This window comes from Oncorhynchus masou, chromosome 7 (genome assembly GCF_036934945.1).
Source record: "Oncorhynchus masou masou isolate Uvic2021 chromosome 7, UVic_Omas_1.1, whole genome shotgun sequence".
In the NCBI taxonomy this organism is placed as follows: Eukaryota; Metazoa; Chordata; class Actinopteri; order Salmoniformes; family Salmonidae; genus Oncorhynchus; species Oncorhynchus masou.
In genome coordinates this window covers 23,239,666-23,260,613 of record NC_088218.1, presented here as the reverse complement: position 1 = coordinate 23,260,613, position 20,948 = coordinate 23,239,666, and the positions used below count along the sequence as shown (strand labels likewise).

The 20,948-nt window shown below is 43.5% G+C and overlaps 2 protein-coding genes and 1 pseudogene across 4 annotated transcripts; all 3 read right to left on the bottom strand.

Moving 5' to 3' along the window:
• Nucleotides 1-1,241: 1,241 nt before the first annotated feature.
• LOC135543533 (transmembrane protein 237A-like) lies at nucleotides 1,242-11,040 on the bottom strand. Of its 3 annotated transcripts, none has more exons than XM_064970876.1 (14): nucleotides 10,862-11,040; nucleotides 10,607-10,648; nucleotides 9,265-9,296; nucleotides 9,131-9,144; nucleotides 8,951-9,022; nucleotides 8,562-8,699; nucleotides 4,226-4,325; nucleotides 3,546-3,703; nucleotides 3,157-3,280; nucleotides 2,882-3,073; nucleotides 2,515-2,588; nucleotides 2,281-2,368; nucleotides 2,002-2,123; nucleotides 1,242-1,487 (listed from the first exon to the last, which is right to left on the bottom strand). In XM_064970876.1, exons 1-14 carry the CDS (start codon nucleotides 10,880-10,882, stop codon nucleotides 1,423-1,425), a joined length of 1,242 nt encoding a protein of 413 aa, XP_064826948.1. In that variant the 5' UTR covers nucleotides 10,883-11,040; the 3' UTR covers nucleotides 1,242-1,422. The 3 variants fall into 3 exon arrangements, with proteins under 3 accessions (XP_064826948.1, XP_064826949.1, XP_064826950.1); XM_064970877.1 differs by having other exon boundaries at nucleotides 8,562-8,696; XM_064970878.1 differs by lacking the exon at nucleotides 10,607-10,648.
• Nucleotides 11,041-11,196: 156 nt separating this feature from the next.
• Nucleotides 11,197-13,649, bottom strand: LOC135543536 (MAGUK p55 subfamily member 4-like). The gene is made up of 4 exons (XM_064970879.1): nucleotides 12,995-13,649; nucleotides 12,728-12,821; nucleotides 12,180-12,314; nucleotides 11,197-11,983 (listed from the first exon to the last, which is right to left on the bottom strand). Exons 1-3 carry the CDS (start codon nucleotides 13,158-13,160, stop codon nucleotides 12,299-12,301), a joined length of 276 nt encoding a protein of 91 aa, XP_064826951.1. The 5' UTR covers nucleotides 13,161-13,649; the 3' UTR covers nucleotides 11,197-11,983; nucleotides 12,180-12,298.
• A 1,542-nt stretch (nucleotides 13,650-15,191) lies between these two features.
• On the bottom strand, nucleotides 15,192-20,159 carry LOC135543534 (MAGUK p55 subfamily member 4-like; annotated as a pseudogene).
• Nucleotides 20,160-20,948: the final 789 nt, after the last annotated feature.

The window sequence follows — 20,948 nt, the reverse complement described above, 5'->3', positions numbered from 1 at the left end:
CCCAAATAAATTGTGTTACAGCATGAATTTAAATTGATTAAATGTAGATGGTTTTGTGTCCCTGGGCTACACACAATAGCCTATAATGTCAAAGTGGAATTATGTTTTTTTAAATGTTTACTAATTAATAAAAAAATGAAAAGCTGAAATGTCTTGAGTCAATAAGTGTTCAACCCCTTTGTTATGGCCTAAATAAGTTCAGGAGTAAAAATGTGCTTAAGTCACATAAGTTGCATGGACTCAGTATGCAATAAGTTTTTAACATGATTTTTGAATGGCTACCTTGTCTCTGTATCCCACACATACAGATAATTGTAAGGTCCCTCAGTCAGCAGTGAATTTCAAAAACAGATTCAACCACAATGACCAGGGAGGTTTTCCAATGCCTCGCAAAGGACACCTATAGGTAGATGATAGGTATAAATAAAAAGCAGATATTGAATATCCCTTTGCACATGGTGAAGTTATTAATTATACTTTGGATGGTGTATCAATACACCCAGTCTCTACAAAGATACATGCGACCTTTCTAACTCAGTTGCCAGAGAGGAAGAAAACCTCTCAGGGATTTCACCATGAGGCCAATAGTGAGTTTAAAACAGTTAAGAGTTTAACGGCTGTGACAGAAAACTGAGAATGGATCAACAACATTGTAGTCACTCCACAACACTAACCTAATTGACATTGAAAAGAAGGAAACCTGTACAGAATACACATATTTCAAAACATGCATCCTGTTTGCAACAAGGCACTAAAGTAATACTGCAAAAAATGTGGCAAAGCAATTAACTTTTTGTCCTGAATACATAGTGTTATGTTTGGGGCAAATCCAATAACATATTACTGAGTACCATTCTCCATATTGTCAAGCATAGTGGTGGCTGCATCATGTTATGGGTATGCATGTAATCATTAAAGACTGGGGAGTTTTCCAGGTAAAAAATAAACGGAATGGGCACAGGCAAAATTCTAGAGAAAAACTGTTTTCTTCCACACTGGGAGATTAATTCACCTTTCAGCAGGACAATAACCTAAAACACAAGGCCAAATCTACACTGGAGTTGCTTACCAAGAAGACCGTGAATGTTCCTGAGTGGCTGTTACATTTTTTACTCATGAATACTTTCTGAAGGCACTGTATTTAATGGTGTGTTATATAACAAGACACATGCTGTTTCAGGTCAATACACTGCAAATGGTATGTTTGGTTTAAAGTCCCCAAAATGACATATAGAAGCCTCTCAGTGGGATAACATTTTTATTATTTCCAATGGTAATCAATACATTTGACAAAACACGCACACATTTGGGTCATACAAAAATAAACTGCTTATTACCACAAACAAGGTGTACATTTTGTGTTGGCTGATAAAATACAGCACAAAAAAAAGATGTGCAAGAAAAAAATGGAAATACTATTCCTCAAGTAGACATTTCTGATTTCTCCTCTGGTCTCAAGGACTCGATCTCCATAGCCATTAGGAATCCTGGTTTGGAGGTAAGTGGAGAGAGAGATTGGCAGCCCATGTCACTTCTAAAGGCAACTGACATACAAAGCTTTTATACACATGAAAAATGAAAACACATCTCTGAAGGGACTTTAACATGTGCGTCATTCGGGAAGGTTGCTGAGTGTGTGTACAATCCAGTCAAATTGCTGTGGTCTGTCTGAGGTGCTCTGTCCCTTCTAGTAATTATATTTCTATGGTGTATACAATTTCAGTATGGTGTATCCAAAACATATTAAACAATTTATATAGATACGTATTGAGACCGCGGTAACATATAGGACCGAGCACGTCAACAATGTCTGTCGCAATTTATCTACGCCTGAGTAGGTGGTGTTTTCAGTAGACCTTTTCTTTCGTCTCTGTTTATTGTGACTGTTGTGCAGTAAGTCTTGGTCAATGTCATGTGGAACTATGTTTGTGGAAATGTTAAGTTGCTGTTTGTTCAATTAAATCTACGAAAACTAAATTTAAAAAACTACTTCAGCCTCACCTTCGGTGTAGTCCATCTCAGGCCTAGTGGAGATGAAGATCCAGGCCATTCCTACCAGCACAGCCACCACTAGGTTCACTATGATCCACGGGTTCAGGATCTGGTGCTCTGACCCAGGAGGCCTGGGGAGGAGAGGGGTTGTAAAAGTCCCAATGCTTTGTTTGTTTGTTTGGCTGTGATATTGAAAAGTGATATTGCTGAGTAAGAAAATCAATATACAAGAACTAACTTAGAACTACATGTTAATATCAAGACAATAAGAACAGTAAGTTAGCACACCATAAGGTCTCGTTAGCACTGGGGTACAGGTTGATGCGGTCACTGGTCATCTGCTGGCTGAGTGAGAGGACCAGAGATGAGAAGTACACTGCAGGAGGAGAGGGAAAGTTACCTCAAGGCCAGAGAGTCAAAGTGCTTGCTGGGCTGCATCATAGGCTGCATCATATACAGGTTGGCTCCGTCTGTCCTGAATTAATGAATTGAGTAACATACTGTAAAGATGTTTTCACTCACAAAAAGAGGCTAGAGCAACTGGGTCCAGGGTGACAAACTCTCTCATAGCCATGGCGCCTTTGGCCAGATTCACCCTGAAATGGAAAGAGAATGAGTCTCTCTCCACACACACACACACACACACTGGGGAGGGACGGGGCACACTGGGGTTTGTTGTAAAATGTGCAAGCCTGTAGCTAGAGAAAGTAGATGTGTGTAGATGGGTCCATTGATGGAATAGAACGGCAGTGCATTGTATACATACACACACAAACACCTCCTAGCTCTAGCCACAGGCTTCCCATATTTTCACAACAATGGCCACATTTATTTTGGGCCTGACCCCAGTGTGCCACACACAGATTCCCACTCTCTCTCCCCTCCTTACCTGTCAAAGGCTGACACGGTGCTTATAGCCAGTAGCAGGTAGAAGAGAGACTGTGCAGGGTAGGCCAGGCTGTGGTACTGCTGCAGTAGGTTAGGCAGAGTAGTGAGATGTTTTCCTGCCAGGGCATAGATCACTATGATGTTCCACACTGCATAGCCTGCTAGGAAGCCGTGGCAGAACAGCCCAACCCCCCTGTACATGAGAGATAGAGAGACGTGAGATAGAGGGAGCACACACACACACAGTCTTTCAAACAGACACCTGTACGCACACACCTGAAGCCACCATGTACCCTAACAGACACATCCTTGGTGGTCCACATCTGCTGGATGTCCACGAAGTTGTCCACCTGATCACTGGACTTCGGTCTGTCTGACCGATCGGCCGCTTGAAACCTCTCTGAAAGTAAAACAACACATCATTACCCAACATAGAAGACAGGACACACAAGGATGTCCAAATAATTCATATAAGGCCAATTTTTCCAGACACAGAAACAAGACAAGTCCTCGACCAAGTAAAGCTTCCAATGGAGGTTTTCCATTGAAATTGCTTTATAGTACAGGACTAGGTTAATTATTCTGTGTCCTGGAAACCAACCTATACTCTTAAACTCTACCATGTACAGCTAACATAAAATAACAGAAGGAAGGGGGACACTCACTGCTCCTCTCTACAAACACCTTCCCCACAGGCTGGCTCTGTCCCAGGGGAGCAGAGAACAGGGAATGCCGGGGGACGGGTGGCTGAGTGTCTGTGATGATGTCATCGTCCTCTACATGAAGCTCGTTGACGTACTGTGTCTCTGACACTTTCGACTTCCTAGGGAATTATCACGAAAAAAGAAAGAAAGAACAAAAGAGAGGGAAACTGAGCTCATTAATAAAGCACATCATAATAGAACCATATAAGTGAAAACATACCACACACATTTTACTCTACACCATAAATCAATGCAATTTGATTTGTCACATACATGTGATTAGTAGATGTTATTGTGGGTGTAGCGAAATGCTTGTGCTTCTAGCTCCGACAGTGCAGTAATATCTAACAAATTACACAACATAAACCCAATAGACACAAATCTAAGTTGGAATGAATTAAGACTATATACATCATATGGACGAGCAATGTCAGAGTGGAACGGACTCAGATACCGTAGAATAATATAGAAAACAGTATATACATATGAAATTAGTAATACAAGATATGAAAACATTAAGTGAATGAGATACCGTAGAATAGTATAGAAAACAGTATATAGAGATGAGTAATGCCAGATATGTAAACATTAAGTGACTAAGATACCGTAGAATAGATAGGCCATATTACAGTGTCTCTTACTTCTTCCTCTTGGGTTTTTTGGTCACTTCTTCCCCTGCCTCTGCGCTGTTCTGGACCAGTCCATCCCCGTTCACCAGGTCAGCCTGGTCATCCTCCATGTCTGAGACACAAACAAGCGAACGAACAACGCTCCACATGTAAGTTAATACATTTCACAAATACAGTAAGTACAACTATGACATATAGCCTATAAATGGTTTTGGTAAAACAGAACGGAATCTATTGAATATAAGTGTAATATAATCTTAACCATGCAGAAGTGATAGAATAAATAATACACAATCAAGATAATGTTTGAGTTAAAAGTAGGAAGAGAAGGTATATGGTTCCCCTGAGGCATGTTGTTACCTATAGTCAAGCGTGTTGTACCTATAGTACTTTGTGCATGACAAGTAATTTTGCCAACAATTGTTTACAGACAGATTATTTCACTTATAATTCACTGTATCACAATTCCAGTGGGTCAGAAGTTTACATACACTAAATTGACTGTGCCTGTAAACAGCTTGGAAAATTTCAGAAAATGTCATGGCTTTCGAAGCTTCTGATGGGCTAATTGACATCATTTGAGTCCATTGGAGACGTACCTGTGCATGTATTTCAAGGCCTACCTTCAAACTCAGTGCCTCTTTGCTTGACATCATGGGAAAATCTAAAGAAATCAGCCAAGACCTCAGAGAATAAAACTGTAGACCTCCACAAGTGTAGTTCATCCTTGGGAGCAATTTCCAAACACCTGAAGGTACCACGTTCATCTGTACAAACAATAGTACGCAAGTATAAACACCATGGGACCACGCAGCCGTCGTACCGCTCAGGAAGGAGACGCGTTCTGTCTCCTAGAGATGAACATACTTTGGTGCGAAATGTGCAAATCAATCCCAGAACTACAGCAAAGGAGCTTGTGAAAATGCTGGCGGAAACAGGTACAAAATTATCTATATCCACAGTAAAACGAGTCCTATACCGACATAACCTAAAAGGCCACTCAGCAAGGAAGAAGCCACTGCTCCAAAATCGCCATAAAAAAGCCAGACTATAGTTTGCAACTGCACATGGGGACAAAGATTGTACTTTTTGGAGAAATGTCCTCTGGTCTGATGAAACAAAATAGATCTGTTTGGCCATAATGACCATCGTTATGTTTGGAGGAAAAAGGGGGATGCTTGCAAGCCGAAGAACACAACCCCAACTGTGAAGCATGGGGGTGGCAGCATCATGTTGTGGGTGTGCTTTGCTGCAGGAGTGACTGGTGCACTCCACAAAATAGATGACATCATGAGGAGGAAAATTATGTGGTTATATTGAAGCAACATCTCAAGACATCAGTCAGGAAGTTAAAGCTTGGTGGCAAGCTTCCAAATGAACAATGACCCCAAGCCTACTTATATAGTTGTGGCAAAATGGCTTAAGGACAACAAAGTCAAGGTATTGGAGTGGCCATCACAAAGCCCTGACCTCAATCCCATAGAAGATTTGTGGGCAGAACTGAAAATGCGTGTGCGAGCAAGGAGGCCTACAAACCTGACTCAGTTACACCAGCTCTGTCAGGAGGACTTATTGTGGAAAGCTTGTGGAAGGCTACCCGGAACATTTGACCCAAGTTAAACATTTAAAGGCAATGCTACCAAATACTAATTGAGTGTACGTAAATGTGATGGAAGAAAAAAAGCTGAAATAAATAATTCTCTCTACTATTATTCTGACATTTCACACTAAAATAAAGTGGTGATCCTAACTGACCTATGACAGGGAATTGTTACTAGGATTAAATGCCAGGAATTGTGAAAAACTGAGTTTAAATGTATTTGGCTAAGTTGGATGTAAACTTCAGACTTCAACTGTATAGTCAAGCCTGTTGTTTACCTATAATCAAGTCTGCTGTTTACCTATAGTCAGGCATGCTGTTTACCTATAGTCAGGCATGCTGTTTACCTATAGTCAGGCATGCTGTTTACCTATAGTCAGGCATGCTGTTTACCTATAGTCAGGCATGCTGTTTACCTATAGTCAGGCATGCTGTTTCAGGCATGTTGTTTACCTATAGTCAGGCATGCTGTTTACCTATAGTCAGGCATGCTGTTTACCTATAGTCAGGCATGCTGTTTACCCATAGTTAGGCATGCTGTTTACCTATAGTCAGGCATGCTGTTTACCTATATAGTCAGGCATGCTGTTTACCTATAGTCAGGCATGCTGTTTACCTATAGTCAGGCATGCTGTTTACCTATAGTCAGGCATGCTGTTTACCTATAGTCAGGCATGCTGTTTACCTATAGTCAGGCATGCTGTTTACCCATAGTTAGGCATGCTGTTTACCTATAGTCAGGCATGCTGTTTACCTATAGTCAGGCATGCTGTTTACCTATAGTCAGGCATGCTGTTTACCTATAGTCAGGCATGCTGTTTACCTATAGTCAGGCATGCTGTTTACCTATAGTCAGGCATGCTGTTTACCCATAGTTAGGCAAGCTGTTTACCTATAGTCAGGCATGCTGTTTACCTATAGTCAGGCATGCTGTTTACCCATAGTCAGGCATGCTGTTTGCTGTTTACTATAGTCATAGTCAGGCAGTCAGGCTGTTTACCCATAGTCAGGCATGCTGTTTACCTATAGTCAGGCATGCTGTTTACCTATAGTCAGGCATGCTGTTTACCTATAGTCAGGCATGCTGTTTACCTATAGTCAGGCATGCTGTTTACCTATAGTCAGGCATGCTGTTTACCTATAGTCAGGCATGCTGTTTACCTATAGTCAGGCATGCTGTTTACCAATAGTCAGGCATGCTGTCAGGCATGCTGTTTACCTATAGTCAGGCATGCTGTTTACCTATAGTCAGGCATGCTGTTTACCTATAGTCAGGCATGCTGTTTACCTATAGTCAGGCATGCATGCTGTTTACCTATAGTCAGGCATGCTGTTTACCTATAGTCAGGCATGCTGTTTACCTATAGTCAGGCATGCTGTTTTTCAGGCCTGTTTATAGTCAGGCATGCTGTTTACCTATAGTCAGGCATGCTGTTTACCTATAGTCAGGCATGCTGTTTACCTATAGTCAGGCATGCTGTTTACCTATAGTCAGGCATGCTGTTTACCTATAGTCAGGCATGCTGTTTACCTATAGTTTCAGGCATGCTGTTTACCTATAGTCAGGCATGCTGTTTCACATGCTGTTTATAGTCAGGCATGCTGTTTACCTATAGTCAGGCATGCTGTTTACCTATAGTCAGGCATGCTGTTTACCTATAGTCAGGCATGCTGTTTACCTATAGTCAGGCATGCTGTTTACCTATAGTCAGGCATGCTGTTTACCTATAGTCAGGCATGCTGTTTACCCATAGTCAGGCATGCTGTTTACCTATAGTCAGGCATGCTGTTTACCTATAGTCAGGCATGCTGTTTACCTATAGTCAGGCATGCTGTTTACCTATAGTCAGGCATGCTGTTTACCTATAGTCAGGCATGCTGTTTACCTATAGTCAGGCATGCTGTTTACCCATAGTCAGGCATGCTGTTTACCTATAGTCAGGCATGCTGTTTACCTATAGTCAGGCATGCTGTTTACCCATAGTCAGGCATGCTGTTTACCTATAGTCAGGCATGCTGTTTACCTATAGTCAGGCATGCTGTTTACCTATAGTCAGGCATGCTGTTTACCTATAGTCAGGCATGCTGTTTACCTATAGTCAGGCATGGCATGCTGTTTACCTATAGTCAGGCATGCTGTTTACCTATAGTCAGGCATGCTGTTTACCTATAGTCAGGCATGCTGTTTACCTATATGCTGTTTCAGGCATGCTGTTTACCTATAGTCAGGCATGCTGTTTACCTATAGTCAGGCATGCTGTTTACCTATAGTCAGGCATGCTGTTTACCTATAGTCAGGCATGCTGTTTACCTATAGTCAGGCATGCTGTTTACCTATAGTCAGGCATGCTGTTTACCTATAGTCAGGCATGCTGTTTACCTATAGTCAGGCATGCTGTTTACCTATAGTCAGGCATGCTGTTTACCTATAGTCAGGCATGCTGTTTACCTATAGTCAGGCATGCTGTTTACCTATAGTCAGGCATGCTGTTTACCTATAGTCAGGCATGCTGTTTACCTATAGTCAGGCATGCTGTTTACCTATAGTCAGGCATGCTGTTTACCTATAGTCAGGCATGCTGTTTACCCATAGTTAGGCATGCTGTTTACCTATAGTCAGGCATGCTGTTTACCTATAGTCAGGCATGCTGTTTACCTATAGTCAGGCATGCTGTTTACCCATAGTTAGGCAAGCTGTTTACCTATAGCCAGACGTGTTGTGTAGCTATAGTCAGATTTGTTGCTTACCTACGGTCGCTGCCTTTTTCTTCTTCTTCCTTCTCTGTGGTGCAGCTTCCGGCGAATCGGGGGTCAAGGCCTGGATGACCTCAGATGACCTGCGACTGCTCAGACCCCCCACCTGGGCCATCTCCATTCCTGAGTCTGCTGCACATACAAAACAACACAACTCTCTTATTATATACTTACGTGTACTTACCATGTGGTTCAAGTCATTACTAGTACTTTAACTGTATATACATGATTATTTGACAGTGGAATACAAGCTTTATAGTTAACCCATAGCCTGAAACTTAAAGGCAAAGTGCTTTCAAAATCTGGAACAACACTGTTCACCAGCAGTTCAACAGAAGGAGCTCCCGAGAACTATTCCTTGGAAATATTCCTTTTCCACCCACCCTCTGGGCTTTCAACACCATCCACCTGACTCTTCGACTTCTTTCTCTTGCTTTTAGGGACCGGCATCTCGTCTACATAGGAGACAAAACAGGTAAAGAAAACTATATCCAAGCCAGCAGCACCAACCAATATTCAATAGTTAAATTATCTATTACAACATTATTCTGAAGGCAACTCACCACCTGTATCTTGACTTCATGCAGTTGTTCAAATGCCATACATATAAAAGGGAAAGAGAGAGCGTGAGAGAGATGTTCTGCTGGGATAAATGAGTTGAAACAGTATCACAACAGCATAAGGAGGCGAGACTCACCTTGACATGGGGGGCAGGGCATGCTGTCCACGCTAAAGAAGACAAGGAAGAAGAGAATGGGGCTTGGCCAACATCTTACATAACACACCTTAATGATTACTTAATATACTTCATTATAATCACTTATTTAACCTTTATTTAACGAGGCGAGTCAGTTTAAGAACAAATTCTTATTTACATTGACGGCCAACCCCCCAAGCTGAACACTCCCCTAACCCAGACAACGCTGGGCCAATTGTGAACTGCCCTATGGGACTCCCAATCACAGCCGGTTATGACACAGCCTGAGAACAAACCAGGGTCTGTAGTGACGCCTCTAACACTGCAATGCAGTGCCTTAGACTGCTGCGCTCTTGGGAGGCCCTCAATCCATACATGCCAAGAGATAGGATCAGAGGGGAACCAAGGAACAATGGAACCAAGCAAGTGGTTGTACAAAGCGCATGTAGATAACACTCCCAGTCACAAACAGTACATTTCTCCAATTGATCTCAACTAGAGGTCGATCGATTATGATTTTTCAACGCCGATGAAAAATGAATCGACCATTCCGATTAATCGTTGGACCTCTAACCTCAACAATAAAATCCTCCAAAACTCAACAACCTGGACTCAGAAAACAGAGTCCTTCTCGTACAGAGAGAAGATCCAGCAGCACCAGGGCCCGGTTTCCCAAAACTAGGCCCAGGACTGTGTATGAGAGAGAACTTACCGTGATTTGTTTTCTCACCATTCCACCCAAGAATCAGAAAGGGCTCTGAGGATATTCCTGTGCCACAGCCTTGGTGGCACTGCCTAATCCTGGGCTAAACCTGCAGTATGCATCTGCCAAGGTACTGGAATACCAACCAATCCAGGCATAGATCAGATCAGACTATTCAGACTTGAGGGATTTGACCCCTTGAGGTGAAAGTGAAGAAGACCCTCAACAAAAATAGCCTAGAGTAAACTACAACACCTTTATTGATGCAATAATTTGGTGTAAGAACAATGTTGATGATTATTGAGGCCGTATTTCATTTCCCTCTCATATTGGGCCACAGTTTTGAAGTGACATAAGCTACACCTCTTCATGGGGTTGTTGACCTTAACCCCTAATGCTGTACGGTTCTGCAGCAAGGTCCCTGTTACACCCTCTCTGATTTGTTGTTGTTTTACCCCTCTGCAGGTTGCAGAAACCAGAGACCTTTGGGAACTGGCTGTCTGAGAGCAGTATTTTGACTGGGCTTGTGCTCATAGGCTACCAATGTGCTGCATACTAGCTCGTTACAAGTCGAAATACTCTTAAGATTTATGATATGGATGGTCGTGTGTGTAGTGGCGCATGCGCGGCTAATGGTACCTGTGGAAGAGGCGGGAGGTCCCTCCGTCGCATACTTTGTGCCTAAATAAATATTTTATAAAAATCAAACTGCACATACTGGGCAACTGGAATAGGACAAAAATCACTAGTTATAACGAATTTATGGATAAATAGTAATAGCTAACTAAGACAGAGCAAAATTATAACTAGCTGGTCAGCTAAATTAGCTAGCGAGTACATTTAGGCTAGAGCAACCTTGTGTTCCGACCTTTACAAGATTAGCAAAATACATACCTGGAATCCTCCTGTGTCCATTTCTGCGGGATACCCTATTAAAACAACCCCGATAAGAGATAGCTAGTTAGCTACCTAGCTGTTAAAACGTTTTGGGCTTGTAACGTCCGCATGTTGGTAGCCACGGTGTTTACCTGACCACTTTGTTTACACTCGTTGCCTTGCCATTACAGTGATTTTTAGCTGAGAAAACAAAAAGGAACTTCCGGTTTTCAAAATAAAAGCCCATCTTATACACATGTTGACACAAAAAGTCACACAAGCACCTATTAAATAACACGCGTTCACACATAAAATTGTATTTTTATACAATTTATACAATTTTACATCACATATTTTTACCATTATTCCGTATCCTTCAGTACTATGAAAACATTGTGTCCACTAACTTGCTCACCTTCCTACTGAAACATCGTACCAATCTAGAGCAATTGAATATACGTTCTTTGGCATTAACATTCATTTTATTAAATCAAATAAAAAAATTAAGAAAATACAGAAATTCAGCATGGACAATTATTTGCTCTGATTGTAAACAAAAGATGAGAAGTTAACCTACAACCTCTCATAGCATACCTATGTAGCACATCAATACATTATCTCCAACTATGCACACAATTTCAGAGAAAAACAGACACATGATTTTTGGTTTAATCCAGCGCCATCATAGTCTTGAATAGGCAAATTAGTCAACAACAGATTCAAACAGACACAAGGACAGTATCTGTATGAGTCTCTCAAACTCACACTAAACAAAACAAAACAAGAAATCCAATCTAAAACAAATTCCACTGAAGAGCAGAGGGCATCTTCAGAAGTAGCAGCCAAAGGTGACAGCCACTCCACATCCATGTTGTTCTCCATTCCCTCTTTTACGATGCCCTGTTTGTGATCCTTTTATGTTCTCTCCTCTCCGCTCCTAATTTCTCATCAAAACTCCTCTGTGGGTCATATCTAGTTGGCAGGAACCCACTGTGTCTCGTCCTGAGCCATCCTCACAGCCCTCAGTAGCTGAACACAGGAGTTTTGCAGCCTGCCGTTCACCATCACATTTTCGAAGAACTAGCAGTAGTGAAACTCCATCTTTCTGGCTGTCTCCTCAATCTCCTGGAAGTCTTCCTCCTGTTGGGAACAGAATAACATGACATTTGGTCACTATCTTAACTATGACATGATGGTCAATATTTCAACCATTTGATCACCATAGGGATGGCATATTATTACCAGGTATCTTTGGAAAAAAGAGGTTCAAACCGTGAGTGACTTCCTGGTCAATAAAAAAAAGGAGAAATGATAATAAAACCATAAGAGTGCTTACTTAGAAAGGGATGTTGACGTAGTCATTCGTGGCGATTTGAGTGTCCTTTCTGGTCTCCTTCATTTGTTCTGCGGTGGGTGGCTTCACATAAATGATGTAGGCCTTGAGCTCATGTGTCCTCACTGACTGGATGGCCTAAAACAGGACAGTCATCATACACGGGTCAATTGAGAACTAATTCTCATTTTCAATGAAGACCTGGCCAAGATGCAACTGAGGTCAACACAGAGCTCACTCCACAAAAGGGCCAAGTCAATGATGAAGCCCCACTGGGGAAGAACCCCAGCAGGACTCACATGAGGCTCGATTTCGATGACACAGATCCTTCCACTGTTCAAAACATCCTTCACAGCGACAAAGCTTGTGCTGTAGAAATGACCTTTGTACTCCCCATTTTCCAGAAACATGGTTTAAAACAAATGCAACACAAAACCCTGGCTTAATATCAGGTGGTCCACATCAATGTTATTAACTTACTTAATCCTCTTTGTCCCCATTCATGTGTTTGTGAGAGGAAAGTGATAAGCTGTTATTCAGTGAGTACCTACTTGTTGTTGTAAACCATGTTCTCAAACAGTTCTCTGTTGATGAAGTGATACTCTTTATCAGACTCCTCATGGCTCTTAGCGGCTCGTGTTGTGTCTGGAGCAGGAAGGACAAATATTTCAGATGACATCATAGGAAGACAAGACGTCATATCATCACATCAAGACATCATAGGACGACATCATATAAGACATTGATTGTATTCATGTCAACAATGGAAGAAAGTCAAATAGACTGGCAGGTTCACAGAGGTTAGGTGGTTTACTTACGAGGCACGGCCCCTTGAAAGGTCACTGGATTGATTTTGAGTAACCGCCTGCGAAGTTCGTTCACTCCAATGCCAGAGGGACCTGAGAGAGAAGAACACACTTGTGAGGTCTCTGTCATGTCGTCACACATATTCTGCGCCAATACAAGTAGAGGCACACTGCCCATTTACAAAAACAGTGACAACATGAATCATACTGCATTATTGTCCACAGAACCATTTACACGTTAGCATGTACTCATGGCAGTCAAAGCAGTGGGTGTAGCAGGACTGCTGACTGGAACCTGTGCTTAGGGACTGGCGCCGGCACAGACGCAGGCTACGTCTGAACCCAGTTCGATAGATCCCCTCGATGTTAGTGTTGAACTCACCCTCCTCTAGGAGTGGGTGGAAAAGGGAGGGGGAGAGCATGATAATGGGATGAATGTGTATGTCACTAGACATGGTGTTGGAGTTGATTCTAATTGAGATCAAAGGAGAGCTCACTAGAGCAAGTTATGTTCACCTTCTCTTAGCTCCTCTCACATTCCAAATTGTAATTCAGAAATGATTGAGATAAAGTAAACAGTGTTATAGTTGAGTGATACTGTATTTTGTATACCACAGGCTACATGAAGAACTTACTTCAACAAAGACTTTACCTACCAGATTCAAAATCTTCCTCATCTCTTAGACAATAGAAAAAAACATACAAAAAATCCACCATAGTCATCTTGAAGTAAACAAATGAGTGAAACAATATGATTCATTGTAGAGGAAATTAGGGAAATCTTACCAGCTTCAACACACTTTTCATCAATGGCCATCAGGTCTTTATCTGAAAGAGCCAAGTATGACAGGTCAGTGCAAAGTCAATAATGAAATGCACTAGATATACAAAAGTACGTGGACACCCTTTCAAATTAGTGGATTTGTCTATTTCAGCCACACCTGATGCTGACAGATGTATAACATGGAGCACACAGCCATGCAATCTCCATAGACAAACATTAGCAGTAGAATGGCCTTACTGAAGAGCTCCGTTACTTTAAACGTGGCACCTTCATAGGATACCACCTTTCCAACAAGTCAGTTCATCAAATTTCTGCCCTGCTAGAGCTGTCCCAGTCAACTGTAAGTGCTGTTACTGTGAAGTGGAAACGTCTAGGAGCAACAACGGCTCAGCCGCAAAGTGGTAGACCACACAAGCTCATAGAACGGGATCCCCTAGTGCTGAAGCGCGTGGCTCATAAAAATCGCTTGTCCTCTGTTGCAACACACACTACCAAGTTCCAAACTGCCTCTGGAAGAATTGTTTGTCGGGAGCTTCAGCAAATTAGTTTCCAAGGCTGAGCAGCTGCACACAAGCCTAAGATCACCATTCGCAATGCAACGCGTCAGCTGTAAAGCTCGCCGCTATTGGACTCTGACGGACAAATCTGGGTTTGGCAGATGCCAGGAGAACGCTACCTGCTCCAATGCATAGTGTCAACTGTAAAGTTTGGTGGAGAAGGAATATTGGTCTGGGGCTGTTTTTCATGGTTCGGGCTATGCCCCTTAGTTCGAGTGAAGGGAAATCTTAACGCTACAGCATACAATGACATTCTAGATGGTTCTGTGCTTCCAACTTTGTGACAACAGTTTGGAGAAGGCCCTTTCCTGTTTCACCATGACAATACCCCCATGCAGAAAGTCAGGTCCATACAGAAATGGTTGTTCAAGATCGGTGTGGAAGAACTTGACTGGCCTGCATAAAGACCTGACCTCAACCTTATTGAACACCTTTGGGATGAATTGGAACGCCGACTGCGAGCCCAACATCAGTGCCCGACCTCACTAATGCTCTTGTGGCTGAATGCAAGCAAGTCCCCGCAGTAATGTTCCAACATCTAGTGGAAAGCCTTCCCAGAAGAGTGGAGGATGTTATAGCAGCAAAGGGGAGACCAACTACATATAATGTCCATGATTTTGGAATGAGATGTTCGACAAGCAGGTACACATACTGTACTTTTGGTCATTGTAGTGTAACAATAACTGCCTCAAATTGAGAACTGTCACCATAAAAAAGGATCATAGAAGGTTCTTACCTTCATTCACAGTGCTCAATTCAGGTAAGCAAGAGGAATAAGATCATTGGTATGTGTATTACTGTTATGGATATATAGTAATAATTGTTACCAGCTGCTTATAATTTGGTCTACAAGAGCTGAAAAGCCAGATGTAAAGATGAGTAGGGAACTCTACTCACAGGGTTTGATGCAGGCTGGTAGGGCTGAGACTACCAGAACTCTTTCTGTTTCCCCCTGAGCAGGTTGGTGGAGGGGATAAGTCCAGCGCAGGCTGAGGTGCTGGGTAGTTTCTTGGCCTGCCACCAGAGGGTGTCTGACTGGTCCACGATCTCCAGCAGGTCTCTCTTCCTGAAGTCCATACCTGCCTCGGCGCAGGGGATGGCCGGGTCCTGCTGGGGACTGTAGTCTGCCATGACAAGCACATATAGCTGGGACACCAGGAAACACAATACAACAGATAACAAGACACAAGGACAATGCAATGAAAATATCTTTACTACAACACTGAAGACAGGAACTGAGCCATAGGTTTTCTTGGTAATAGTAACCTCCTATTGTCAAGAGAAAGACTTTGGTTTTGGTGCCATTATGGTTCTATCAGCTTACATGACTTGTCTGATACTGTTACCAGGGAAGGGTAGGTCGGTAAACATGCCATTACTCACTATCGCCTGGTTGCTGACTGGTCTATCTGTGATGGGAACCACTTTGAACACGAGAGTGCCTTGAGACCGGGCCTGTGGGTCAAAAGACAGATAAACACACGATGTACATCACTGGTGGATATGGTCCACCAGTCCTCCATGGATCATCCGTGCCACAAAGATCTCCCCTGTTATCCCATTACGCTTTATCGTGGCTCCCTAAGAGAGAGACAGAGAGGGGACATGAATCCAGGGTTAAAACCTTTTCCTGTAGCTCTCACACATAGAGTGAGCTCCAAAAGTATTGGAACTTTGGCAAATGTTTAGTTGCTTTGGCTCTGTACTCCAGCACTTTGGTTTTTAAATGATGCAATGATTATGAGGTTAAAGTGCAGACTGTCCGCTTAAATTTGCAGATGCACAAATACCATAGTTGTGCATCTAACTTTCTCACTCATTATTATTCATGATTCATTCAGGATTATCGTTAATCATGGTAGCATCCACATTAATGTAGAAGTGTTTAAAAACATATTCTTATTTACAATAATAGTGACTCCAAAATGACACAATACATTATTTACCATTCTTCTATTGGGCACTAAATAATATGAAACACAAACATTACAAACAGGAAATGCATCCAACAAATGTTTAGACTAACAAGCTTGATGTAGTCATTGCGTGCTATGAATTTGGGACCAAATACTTAACTTTTTACTACTTTAATACACAAAAGTGAATATGCAAAAACTGCTGTAATTTCTAAACGATTCACCCAATATGGATGAAAATACCCTCAAAATAAAACTGACAGTCTGCACTTCAACCTCATTGTATCATTTCAAATCCAAAGTGCTGGAGTACAAAGTCAAAACAACAAACTGAGAATTATCGCTGGGGTGGAACAGCAACAATGACACATTTGGCCAATTACAGGTTATGGAGGGTGTCATGTGATATGAGATGAAAACATCATGAGTCATAAAGGAATAATGGACATGCTTTATTTACAATTACAAAATGAAATAATGTGAAAATAACAGATGACATTCGGGAAACAGAGTAGCATGAAACACAGGCGGACGGCTTGAGGATGGAAACGCAACAATGAACGTAGCCAACACATAACAATTGAGGGATGAATGGTGGGCGACATGAGGGTGATGAAGATAACAGAAAAAAGGTTAAATGCCTTTTGAAGCCGAGATCTGAGGGAATCTTGAGGAGAGGACCATTCCCTGAAGCAGAGGAATATAAGATCTCCTGAAGATACCAGAAGACCACTGTCCTCCTGGCTGGTTCACTTCCTCTTCTTCTTCTTCTTCTTTCCCTGGCTGGAGCTGGAACAGCAGCCAGTCTTGTTGTGGTTGGGGGCGGGTGGTGCAGGTGGTGGAGGTGTTGAGAGGCTGTTGTAGAGGTGGGGTTGCTGGGGCTGGGGTTCCACATGCTTCTTTTGAGATGTGCGGGAAGCACCAACATGCTTTTTGGAAGACATAGGCGGAACCCTGGTCTTCAACCCTGCTTTGGGTGACCCATTACAGGCTGGGGACCGAGACTGAGGGATCTTCCCCTGGGATGTGGATATGCCATCCATAGAGCCAGTGAAGGAGCTGGAGGAGGAGGAAGAGGTGTACAGGGAGCATACTCTGGACTGGTGTGAAAGGGATGTCTGAGTCTTCAAGTTGCTGGCTGTGTGTTCTTGTACCCTGGCTGATATGTTGACTGGCAGGCTACTGCTGCTGGTTCCTCTGTGTGGTTCCGGTGTATCTGCTACCTCCCTGCTGGCAGCGATGAGTGTCTGCAGTCTGCTCACCACCTGGGCCAGCAGCGTCAGGGCCTGGGCATTCTCCTGGACACTCTCAGACATGCGCTCTGTGGCGGCGGCCATCTTCTGCCCCAGCAGCCGGACATCATTGGTGCTGCGCTCCATAGAGCTGGCAGCCTGCTGCACCGTGGACCTCAACTCATCCAGGCTCTTCTGCTTAGCCAGCTCCACAGGGGAGTTGAGAGGCATCTCATCTACCCGCCGATGCTGCATGGGGCTGGGGGGAGCCGTGCGCACCCGGGGACTGACGCTGTAGCTCCGGAACTGCGGAGGAGTTCCAGGGGAATGGTGGTAGTCACCCATGGAGAGATGGTATGCAGCCATGCAGGGAGGGGTGAGAGTCCGGGGCTGGAGGGGTGGATTGTGGTGTGGGAGAGGGGACAGGGTGTTGGCTGACTCTCTGTCTTCGTCGCTGTCTAGCTCCTCGATCACATTATCTCCAGAAGCAGGGAGGAGAGAGAGGTTGGAAAAAGGTCATCTATTAGCCTGAATTAGAGTAGAAGTTCCATTGTGTTGTATTACAATGTACTGAACTGATATGTATTGCAGTGTACAGCACTGTACAACTCATGGCAGTAGATACAGTATTGCATCATATTGTTTTCAGGGTCTTTTCAACTGTAGTTCTTACCAATCAGGACAGAGCTACAGACCGAGGGGGCAGAGCGATTAAGACCTTCTTCTTTCCAGAGGGCATCAGTCTGGTACGTTCTGCAGTTACTCATTGGCTTAAAATGTGGCAGAGCGCGGGGCTTGCCCAGGGGTGGTGGACCCGCAGAAGATAGCAATTCAGCTGGTGGGTAGCTGACTCTCCTTGTGCTGGGCATGACTGGTCGCTCCCCGGGCACTACGTCCCCCAGAGCCCCCACACCGTGCCAGGGGCCCTCCACAGCCCTGGCCCCACCGTGGATCAGCCTTGGGCAGGTCATCTTCCTCAGGGTATCCCAGCGACTGCGGATCCCCTCTTCCGAGCTCCTCTTTCAGGGGGAGAGACAGGGCTAGACAAGATTACCTCTGTCTGAGACCACAGATACCTCTATAGCCCTGAAATAGGGATCTGGGTACACAGGGTACTGCTAAAACTGTCTGCCACCAGGATTGGATTTAGATTTGTTCCAAATGGGTTCCAAAAGAGGTCGCAATGTCAGATGTGGATGGGTAGGAGCTTCCGAGTATATACAGCTTAATAACTATAGGAAAACATTTTGTGTTCAAATTGAGTGACTGGAAATTGTAGATTTTGGTGTCCAAAACTGACCCATCGTGACACTAATCATAAGCCATCCTGAAATGTTGAAGTATTAAAACCATCTCTACTACTATTACTCTGATTGAAGTCATCTGTCACACAATTTAACAATCAAACGAAGGACATGTTATGAAAGCATCATCTGCTCTTTCTTACAGCTTCTGTCAGGTCCTCAGGAGTCGATGCTTTGCATGCGGTGTGCATAACATACAACAGTTCTGTAACCGTGCAATAAAAACGTTCAGTTGTATCCAATCCACGACTCACCAGCTGCTGCTTGTTCTTCACCAGACAGACTATCCTCATGGCCTCCTCATCGTCAGGGAGGTTGTCAGGGATAGGAGGCAGCACAGGGTCATAGTCCTTCTGGGCCACCGTATCATGGGCTGATGTCAGAGCCTAGGACAGAGCACAACTATTTAGTACATTCCTTCAATCAGGCGGACTCAACACACATAAATAACTCACACAACCCAGAAGACCTTAGTTACTGCAACAACAGATACAACGGTTAGGATCATAGGAGCCCTTGTTGCCTCAGGATCTCTCACCTGGAAATGTGGTCCCCTGAGGAGACTGCAAAGCTCCCTGGCCTCAGCAGAAGTGTTCCGAACTGTTCTCAGGTCAGCCAGAATCTAGAAGAGAAGCAGAAAGACGGGTTGGAACACAGACAGCAGCAGAGTGGACACAGGACAGGACTGACACCACTGACACTTCTGACAAGCCAAAAAGGGAAGGAGTAGAGGGAAAGGTCCTACCTGTTGGATGAGCTGTGTTGTGTACGGTAGGAAGGGAGCAGCTGGCTCCCTCTGGTGTTGCCGCAGACACTCATACACCTGGGTGGTGCAGAGACAGAGAAAAGGTTAAACCTACACCCAGAACAAGACAAGAGTATGGACAAACACAAGTCAGAGACACCCTCCACTCACTGGTTGGAGCAGAGACTGAGAGAACGTAGAGATATAGTGAAATACAGCATTCCTAAACCCCAGATGAGAGTATATCACAAACTAGACTCCCAAACTAACTTGGAGCAGAGACTTAAGCCTTGGGGCGTTGAGGAGGCTGTTTAGGAGCTTTGCCCTGTTGATTTCCTTATGGATGGAATGTTTCACCTCCTCTACCACGTCAGACAGGATCTGCCTTAGGCCTGGAGGACAACAGCAACAAAAACGTATATCGTAAAGATGAACAACCATAGGATTCTCACAACATACAGGAGAGAAGTGCATTGCCATCAGCTAGAGGTTGAGAGAGAGGCTGTTTCCTATTACTGACCATGGTCACTCGGTCTAGGGGACGACATCACCCTCTCGGCTTCCACAGCCTGCCTCATGGTGATCACCCAGCACTGACTGCTGGAAATTCACCCCAACCCAGCCATTGGAAAGAGAGAAATAAACAAAGAAAAATGTAATAATTGTATTTATTTTTTTATAATCTTGCTTCGTAGTTCATCTAAAATCTGAATGATAACATCTAATCTTCGTACACATTTTAGATAACAATAACATCATTTATCCTGAATAAAAAGACTCCATGTATAGTACATAGTCATCAGTTCTGCTATGATGGATGTCAACGGGGTGTTAATAACTTCCCAGGTAAAAACAGCCTCCACTGTCACACGTTAAAAGCCCTAGGGGTAATTTAAATGCCCTGAGTGTGAAATAAACTCAGGGTTCAAAGGTCAATGGCACACTTAAGCACAGTCTCTTCTAATTCCGCATTATACGTGCTACCATGTCCCTGTGTGAGTCAATGTCACCCATTCAACAGAAACAAAAAAACAATACAGGTGATGTCCTGTTACATCTTAAACCGAAGTATGAGGATTTTTCATCATGTTACTTGACGGATGGGTGCGGATAGATTGACGGATGGGTGCGTCAATTGACTCTACTATGTAGTAATACTTGAATTAAAAACAGTGGATCCCCTTGATGGGAAAACAATGAAAATCCTGAAAACTGTCAGAGTGAGAGTCTACTGTATCTGGGCTCGTGCCAACTATAAAAGACTTAACACACATTCCTGCGTGCGCACTACTTACCTCTGTGGTCTCCTTTCTTGCAGTCCCTTTGACCCGCTTCCTCAACCCTTAATATTTAGCTCCAGAGGAGGATTTGTCATCTGTATAATACAGTTCACCGATTTTTGCCGCAGAGTGAGAATCCCCAGGGGAT

Bases quoted from the DNA above. Each gene is read 5' to 3' on its own strand.
- LOC135543536 (XM_064970879.1), bottom strand. From the start codon at position 13,160: ATGGGCAGTGTGCCTCTACTTGTATTGGCGCAGAATATGTGTGACGAC. The intron at 12,822-12,994 runs GTAAGTAAACCA...TTCCTGCTCCAG, and splicing joins CTTTCAAGGGGCCGTGCCTC to ACACAACACGAGCCGCTAAG.
- LOC135543533 (XM_064970876.1), bottom strand. From the start codon at position 10,882: ATGGACACAGGAGGATTCCAG. The intron at 9,297-10,606 runs GTACCATTAGCC...TGTCTTCTTTAG, and splicing joins ACCTCCCGCCTCTTCCACAG to CGTGGACAGCATGCCCTGCC. The intron at 3,281-3,545 runs GTGAGTGTCCCC...TTTTACTTTCAG, and splicing joins GGTGTTTGTAGAGAGGAGCA to AGAGGTTTCAAGCGGCCGAT.